Here is an 8,929-nt window from a genome sequence, read left to right as displayed (position 1 = left end):
CATGACCCATGAAGACCAAATCTCTCCATTCTGAAGGAAATCAGCCCTGAGTGCTCATTGGAAGGACAGATCCTGAAGCTGAGGCTCTAATACTTTGGCCACCTCATGAGAAGAGAAGACTCCCTGGAAAAGACCCTGATGTTGGGAAAGATTGAGGGCACTAGGAGAAGGGGACGACAGAGGACGAGATGGTTGGACAGTGTTCTCGAAGCTACGAACATGAGTCTGACCAAACTGCGGGAGGCAGTGGAAGACAGGAGTGCCTGGCGTGCTCTGGTCCATGGGGTCACGAAGAGTCGGACATGACTAAACAACTAAACAACAACAACCTTCCAACTTTATTATTTTATGAATTGGTACCTTAATTCTGATTCATGTTTTCCTCTGCCCTCCTAGCCCCTTTCTTCTTTTTCCAATTCCCAGTTATCCACATAAGTTTGCCATTTAAGTTCAATTATCCAAATTCTGTATACAGTTGCGGGCTTTTTTTTTTAAAAGGAAAAACTCGTGAAAATTCATCAGCATTTTAATGTGAATTTCTTGTGATACACACTTTTTGTATGCAATGTGCTGAATATTCACATTTTCTGCAAAGCAATTTGCCCTAAGATTATGCATTTTGGGTATGCTTCCCCCTCCCCCTTTAAAACTATTATATGCATTAATAGACACACTTTACTCCCATTATGTGCATTCACACGCACATGACTTGGCTGGAGACGTGAATTGCAAAAATTGGAGAAATGTGAACTTTGGGAAATGGCTGTGTTTTGGTTTATGCATTGTTTTAGAAAGTGTAGGTTCAGCTTTCAATCCAGGCTGAATGAAATATCTCCTCCATCCCTACAATAGATCATAACCCGCAGCCTAGAGGAGTTTGTTTTGTGAAACGGTAAATCATGAAATGTTGTGTGCAATTTTGGGGGGTGCCAAGGTCTCTCGGAACAGTGTCCAGGAATCCTAGACGAAAGAAAATAAAAAAATTCCTTCCAGTAGCACCTTAGAGACCAACTAAGTTTGTCACTGGTATGAGCTTTTGTGTGCATGCACAAAAAAAGCTCATACCAATGACAAACTTAGTTGGTCTCTAAGGTGCTACTGGAAGGAATTTTTTTATTTTGTTTCGACTACGTCAGACCAACACGACTACCTACCTGTAACCAGGAATCCTAGAGGTTAGAATAGTCTTTTGGAGGCTGATGAAATGCACAGAGGAAACCCTTTAGAAATGGGATAGAAACCTTCCCTGTTGGCTGAGAGTACGACGTCCCACATTCCTCAACCTCAAGAGGCTTGACCTGACCTTGTCCCAAAATGCAGGTTCCAATGGCAGGTCTGTGGGGCTCTAGGAGGAAGAGCCAGAGGAATCATCTAAAGCAGAGGTGGCTGATATTTTGGCCATCCAGATGTTGATGGACTTCAACTTCCATCAGCCCTCACAATTGGCTAAACTAGCCAGGACTGATGGGAGTTGGAGTCCAACAACATTTGGTGAGTCACAGGTCCCCCTCTCTTGATCTAAAGGAGGACCTATGGAACCTGATGCTATCCAGATGTTTGGACAGTCTTTGTCTCTCCAGCTGTTGCTGGACTCCAGCATCTGGGGGCCACAGGTCCTCCATGCCTGCATTAGGGGAAGGAAGGGAGAAGAAAGGAGCTGCTTGAGGGAGCTGGAGGTCTGTGGAGCTCAGGGAGAGAGTTCCAGGAATATGGGGATATCGAGAGAGAAGGGGCAGAATGGGTTTAAAGGAGAGGAAAGGACTTTGGGTCACCTGAGGACAGGAGACCTGGAGGAGCAAAGATCCCGGGAAGAGGGCTGCTGGGAAACAAGGGTGGAAACAAGGGGGTAAGAGGGTGAGAGGAGGGATTTTCTGTAAGGGGATGGGAGGCAATGAAGGCACTTGCCCAAACACCATCCTGTATAAAACATCTGACAGATTTTCCTTTTTCGCAGCCATCTCTGTGTGTGTTTTGTTGCAGAATGCAAGCCAAGCAGGTTATTCATGCAAGCAGAAGCATTAGAACAAGAAGAAGCCACAATGTCACTGCAGTTGCTTCTTCTGTTCACAATTTCATGGTTTTATTGATCCAATCAAGGTAGTGGGCGACGCGAGCGTAAACTGCTGGAGGGCAGGGAAAGACATACGAGGCGATTCCTTGTGCCACACCATCGCACACCAAGGGGCCACCTGAGTCACCCTGTGGAGAGGAGAGAGAGAACAAAGATGGCAGCTGGGGGAAGATTTGGATCCACATTGTGGCCAACTCTCGTGCTTGAACCAGGGCAAACTGCCAAGTTACTGTTGGTTGGAGATATCTTGGTGGACATTTCCCCTGATATACACATTTTAGAGGACAATGTCTTTCTAATCAAATGCATTTTTGTACATAGTTGTACATAGTTTTACCAATATATGCATTTATATGTGCTCTGTCTGCTAATGCATTCCTTTATGTATATATTATTTGAGTGGATAACTATTTGGCCATTATAAAAGATAACCGATTTTCAGTTCTGCTAATAGTTCAGAAAGCATAAATGAGCTCTGCTTGTGTTTAAAATGAGGATCAGACCCAGGGCAGCATCCCATGATACTATGAGACACAACAAGTGTTGATTTCAGTGGGTCTGCTCTCAGTAGGACATAGGGCTCGCTTGTCCCGTCTGAGCAGTTTCCTTCTTGCCCCACTCCTTTTCCAGGGAAAACCAGCTCTTTAGCTCTAAATCGGAACAAACAGCAATCTGCAGAAAACTCCTTTCTTGTTTGCTCCGATTCAGCTCCTCAGAGCGGTTTTCTCCTGGAAAAGCAGCGTGACAAGAAGAATTGTGCAGGAGCCTTTAGTAGGATGCAAGCCTAAATAACTCTAGCTTCCCTTTTAGGGACCCTTGGAGCCCCTGTGAAGCATAGAAATGAATAGCATCATTCGACATCCACCCCTGGGAACTGGCATACATTCTATGAAGCCACTGGGTTGGTCAGGCCAGGAAGGGGCATAGCTAGCTGCTCTGGCACCCGGAGCAGTGGGGGCGGGGTGAGCTGCCCACAGGGGCCCCACAGCGATGCAAGCATGGGGGGGGGGGCTGGGCAAGCCACCCAGGGGAGCGGTGCCACGATCCACCCAGGGAGGCGCTGCAGAGAGCTGCCCACAGAGTCCGTCTGGCAGACATAAACCCCACACTGCCGTTTTGGGCAGTGTGGGGCCCCAAGCCACCGTGAAACTCCCAGGAGAGAAGAGTGGCTCAGGCATGCTTCTGGCCAGGGCCCATGGTAAGTGCTTCCCCCCGTGGTGTGCCATTCTGTCACCCCTCAGGGATGACACCCGGGGTGAAGCACACACCCCGTATCCCCCTTCCTACGTCCCTGAGACCAGGTATAAGTAGACCAGCATCTGCCCATGTATCTTCTGCTGGAGAGAAGGATCCCTTAGAAGGGTGGGATCCATAACTGGGGAATGCGTGCAGCTCCCCCACCTCTGATCCTGCCACTCACTGCTTCTGCTGACTCTCACCTTGAAAACAGTCCCTGGCTTGTCGAGTCTCCCAGCACAGACCTTCCCACCATCGATGTTAGGATACAGTATCCCGTAGTGACTACAGTCAGAGATGGTGACATTGGTCTCATATAGTGTGTCTGGTGACCAGTCTGTGTAAACTCGGCCCCATCCTGCCACACTGCAGGGGGTCCCATTGGAGAGGTCACCTTTGGAGTTGGGTAAGTTCAGGATGTCAACATATTCATCCAGAGTAGCCTTGGAATTCAGCTGCGGAAGGAAGAGATGGGAGAGAGCTCATTGATTTAGTGCTGCTCAAGGAAGTCATTGGGGAAGTCTGGTGCCTCTAAAATGGGGCACTTTTTTGGGGGGGGAGTACCAGACTGTATTAATAATACTGAATGATAATAATACAGTATGGGTAGTATTAATGGCCCACATTCAACTAGTTAAGGGTCCTGAAACTAAGACCCGGGGGCCAGATGCGGCCCAATTGCCTTCTAAATCCGGCCCACGGATCGTCTGGGAATCAGCATGTTTTTACATGAGCAGAATGTGTCCTTTTATTTAAAATGGGTTATATGTGGGGCCTGCCTGGTGGTTTTACATGAGTAGAATGTGTCCTTTTATATATAATGCATCTCAGGGTTATTTGTGGGGCATAGGAATTCGTTCATATTTTTTCCCCAAAATATAGTCCGGCCCCCCAAAAGGTCTGAGGGACAGTGGACTGGCCCCCTGCTGAAAAGTTTGCTGACCCCTGAACTGGATGGTTGTACCAGCAAGAGTCTTCCGAATGCGATGGGGCTTCTCCACTGCACCCCCCACCCCCACCCCACCTGCTTTGTGGCAAACATTTCAATACTAAAAGAATACAACTGAAACCACTTTTAGAACAATATTCTGAAAATTAGATAAAAGCTCCTACAAGCAATTGCCTACTCCGAATTTAATGATTTCAGGGCTGTCCCAGACGGGACGTTCGGTCACCCAATGCCAGGGTAAACTGCCCATTGTCTAGTTCATTATGCTGCACACATTGGGACAGAGGGAGACACTTGGCTCCTTCTGCCTTCAGGATCACTGACTTTGGGGGATAGATAGAAGGAGAGATTGCTTGGAGCAAAGCTACCTTGAGCAGACGGATATCGTTTGATTTGCTCTTTTTGTTATATCCAGGGTGCGCGTAGTTAGCCACAACGCTGAACACTTGCTGAGAGGGTTCTTTAAAGGAGATGTTATGTGCCCCCAAGGTGACACTATAGGTGCTGGAAACAGAGCATCAGTTAGTGTCCGAGATCCCAGGACTCAATCCCCTCCCGGCCCCCATGCAAAAGACCAGGCTCCACTCCATCCCTTGGCGCGTCCATGCAACCAGCTTGGCCCTTGATGGTTAGGGTGCCACCTGTCATGGATGCTTTAGCTGACCAGATGGCCCTTGGAGTCCCTTCCAACTGTACAGTTCTATGATTCTATGACCATCACTGCTAAAAATCAAGGAGGCATTTGTGATACTTACCGATTGCAGTGTGCAGCCGTCATTACCCACTGGGGTGCCACCAGGAATCCGCCACAGATCCAGCCCTTGGGATCCCTCAAGTAAGCCATGTAGGGTCTGGAGTGGGGCTTGGCTTTGTGCCCCCCAACAATCTGACTCCGCAATGGATCTGCAAGAACCGTATGCAGAGATCAGCTCCTGCTGCTCCTCCTTGCATGTTCCAGAGAGTCTCTCACACATTCAAAGTTATTGGGGGACAGAAGGGACAGGTCACCGTCCCAATGAGCTGACAATTGGTTTTCCTAGCAAGGAAGTTAGCGAAGCAAAAGTAAAGAGCAGCCATAAGAAGACCCCTTCATCCACTAGCTGAGGATTCTCCTGCACAGAATACCAAGAGTGGCTCATTTTGGAATTGAGATACGAGTCTCATAATGTCATTATTATGATTGGCGGACCAACTCTGCATTACAAAGGTGTCTGCTAGCAACATCACCCCTTCCACGTGGGAGTCCCTTGAAGACAACCACCGTGCCTGGGACAAAAGAGTCAAATTGTGATCAGAGGAGGAATGACCACTGGGAGGAGGATTTCAGAGAGAAGAAATGCCATGGTGCATCAATTGCCATTGTGCTTGTACTCACCTGTTTGAGCCAAGGAGACGGACAGCAGCAGCAGCAGAAGAGCCTGGCGGAGTCTCCACATCTTGATGCTTGCCAAGGACGGAGATGCCTGGCGCTTAACTCTTCAGTCTATTGACCCCTTAGCTTTTATGACCTCCACCCTCTGGATTCCACCTTCCCTAGGAAGCCACAGTCTAGACTTGAGATCTGATAGGCAGGCTTATCGTTTCTCGCTAGCTACGTGGCTAACGGCAATCAGATAGTAAGATATGGAGACTGGAGAAAATGAGAAAGGGGGTCATTCTGGAATTGGAGATTTTTAAAGCAAAAGTTTACGAAATCAGAGGAGTGAAGATAATTCATTAAAAGAAAATCAGAGACCAGCTTTCGGCAAACTCAAGTGGCTGTTTCCTCCTCCTCCTCCTCCTCCTCCTCCTCCTCCTCCTCCTCCATTAATTAAATTTGTATACTGCCCTTCTTTCTGACAGGACACTGGATTCCTAATGGTTTCTATGGTCACTTGGTTGAAAGGGGCAAAGAGACTTTTCTGTCTGTTTAGTGAACTGATTAAGAGACTCGAGGTGGAGGTGTTTCTGCGCTGAATTCATATGGTCTTACATGTCAAGGATTGATGAGAAACTGGATTCAGATGCACAAATATAGCATGGCGGACACCTGGCTTAATAGTAGTACATGTGAAAAGGATCTAGGGATCTTGGTGGACCACAAGCTTAACATGAGCTTAAATTGGACTCAGACCCCACACAAGCATACAAAAAAGAACTGAACAAGATTGTTAAGGAGCTACCCCTACACATCCAAGAACAGATCCTCACAAACACACAAGCGGAACCTCGACCAGGAACTTTCTATCTTCTACCTAAAATACACAAACCAGGAAATCCAGGACGCCCCATCATCTCAGGTTTTGGCACCATTACAGTGGGTGTTTCCGGCTATATGGACTCTGTTCTGAAACCATATGCTATCAGTGCTCCCAGCTACGTACGTGACACCACAGATTTTCTGAGGAAAATACAATCTTTGAACAATCTTCCTAACAATACTATACTAGCCACTATGGATGTGGAATCTCTATACACCAACATCCCACACAATGATGGTTTACAAGCCATAAGGAACACCATTTCAGATAAAACCATAGCGGACTTTGCTACCAAACTCGGCCACTTTGTCCTTACCCACAACCACTTCAAATTTGGTGATGACCTGTTCCTCCAGATCAGCGGCACAGCCATGGGCACCCGCATGGCCCCACAGTATGCCAACATCTTCATGGCAGATTTAGAACAACATTTCCTAGACTCCTACCCACTCAAACCTCTCTTGTACCTACGATACATTGACAATATTTTTATTATCTGGACACATGGACAACAGACCCTGGAAACCTTCCACCAGACATTCAATGACTTTCACCCCACCATCAACCTAACAATGAACCAATCTATGCAAGAAATACATTTTTTGGACACTACTATAAAAATACAGGATGGATGTATAGACACCACCTTATACAGAAAACCAACTGACCGACAAACATATCTCCATGCTTCTAGCTACCATCCCAAACATACCAAACAATCCATCGTATACAGCCAGGCCCTACGTTACAACCGCATCTGTTCCAACTCTACAGACAGAGAATCTCACCTAAGAGATCTACAGCAAACCTTTTTAGAACTAAAATATCCACCTGATGAAGTTAAACAACAGATCAACAGAGCCAGACTGATACCTAGAGAGAACCTGCTGCAAGACAGACCCAAAAAAGAAAATAACAGAACACCACTAGTCATCACATACAGCTCCCAAGTTAAAACAGTACAACACATCATCAGAGATCTACAGCCTCTCCTGGACAATGACAGCTCCCTTTCTCAAGCTCTGGGAGGAAGACCTTTCATTGCCTACAGACAGCCACCCAATCTTAAACAACTCCTCACCCACAATAATACAACCACCAGACTTAACATGGACACTGGTACCAGAGCCTGCAATAAACCCAGATGCCAACTTTGCTGCCACATACACCCGGACAACATCATTACTGGCCCCAACAACATCCAACATACCATCTCAGGACTATTTAATTGCTCATCTTCTAACATTGTGTATGCCATCAAATGCCAACAGTGCCCTTCAACTCTCTATATTGGACAAACAGGCCAAACCCTACGCCAAAGGATAAATGGACATAAATCTGACATCAGGAACCACAAGACAGAGAAACCAGTAGGAGAACACTTCAATCTCCCAGGACATTCTATACAAGATCTCAAAGCAGCTGTTTTATTACAGAAAATTTTCAGAAACAGACTGGAAAGGGAAGTTGCTGAATTGGAACTCATTACCAAGCTGAAAACCATGGAGCCACCTGGGATGAACAAAGACATAGGATTCTTATCTCATTATGCATGATCAAGCTATCTTTAGCACCTCAGCCCTTGCTTTTTCCCTGCAGGACCTATTGCAGTCGTTAACAGCCATCAACAGGTTTACCACTCCTATCAGCCCATCACCCATTCCCACCCACCCCCACCACCCTCTGAAAATACATAAGGGTCTGGCTCTTCTGTTTCAGTGTACTGTATCTGAAGAAGTGTGTATGCACACAAAAGCTCATACCAAAATAAAAACTTAGTTGGTCTTTTTTTTTAAGAAAAATCTTTATTGGTTTCAAAAAAGGAACAATAATGTACAAATGATTAAAAAGATATACAACAATAATAGAGATGTCATGTGATTATTCTCCCCCCCCAGCCCTCCCAACTTTCCCCCCTCCTATCCCTCCCTACCCCTCGTCCCTCAAGACTTCCTATCCTGTACTGGGCTTCTCCCTAATTTCCATATAAGATATTACACACTACCAGTCATGTTACACAAACTATCGATGACATATAGATGAAAATCGTTTACAGTTATACTTATGATAGAACCTTTAGATATCTGAGATCAGGTTTGGGTTTTCCATTTTATCTTTTATATAATTAATAAATGGTTTCCAAATTTTTATGGTTGTTTCTGAATCTGTTCCTTTGAGTTCTTCATATCTCGTCGCTAATCTATAATATTGTAGTACCTTGATTTGCCACTCCTCTCTACTGGGAATTTCTGAGGTTTTCCAATTTTTTGCAACTAGCAGCCTGGCAGCTGCTACTGCATAACTTGTTGTTGTTTAGTCGTTTAGTCGTGTCCGACTCTTCGTGACCCCATGGACCATAGCACGCCAGGCACTCCTGTCTTGCACTGCCTCCCGCAGTTTGGTCAAACTCATGTTCGTAGCTTCGAGAACATT

The 8,929-nt window shown here is 46.1% G+C and overlaps 1 protein-coding gene across 1 annotated transcript; it reads right to left on the bottom strand.

Annotated features, from left to right (window-relative positions):
• Nucleotides 1-2,064: 2,064 nt before the first annotated feature.
• On the bottom strand, nucleotides 2,065-5,761 carry LOC118086035 (mast cell protease 1A-like). The gene is made up of 5 exons (XM_035117245.3): nucleotides 5,632-5,761; nucleotides 5,012-5,159; nucleotides 4,625-4,760; nucleotides 3,511-3,762; nucleotides 2,065-2,199 (listed from the first exon to the last, which is right to left on the bottom strand). The coding sequence occupies exons 1-5, from the start codon at nucleotides 5,690-5,692 to the stop codon at nucleotides 2,065-2,067; spliced, it is 732 nt and encodes a 243-aa protein (XP_034973136.2). The 5' UTR covers nucleotides 5,693-5,761.
• Between the last annotated feature and the right edge of the window lie 3,168 nt (nucleotides 5,762-8,929).

This window comes from Zootoca vivipara, chromosome 6 (assembly GCF_965207765.1).
Source record: "Zootoca vivipara chromosome 6, rZooViv2.hap1.1, whole genome shotgun sequence".
Taxonomy (NCBI): domain Eukaryota; kingdom Metazoa; phylum Chordata; class Lepidosauria; order Squamata; family Lacertidae; genus Zootoca; species Zootoca vivipara.
Note: the sequence above shows the minus strand (reverse complement) of the source record. Positions and strands in the feature narration are given on the sequence as shown.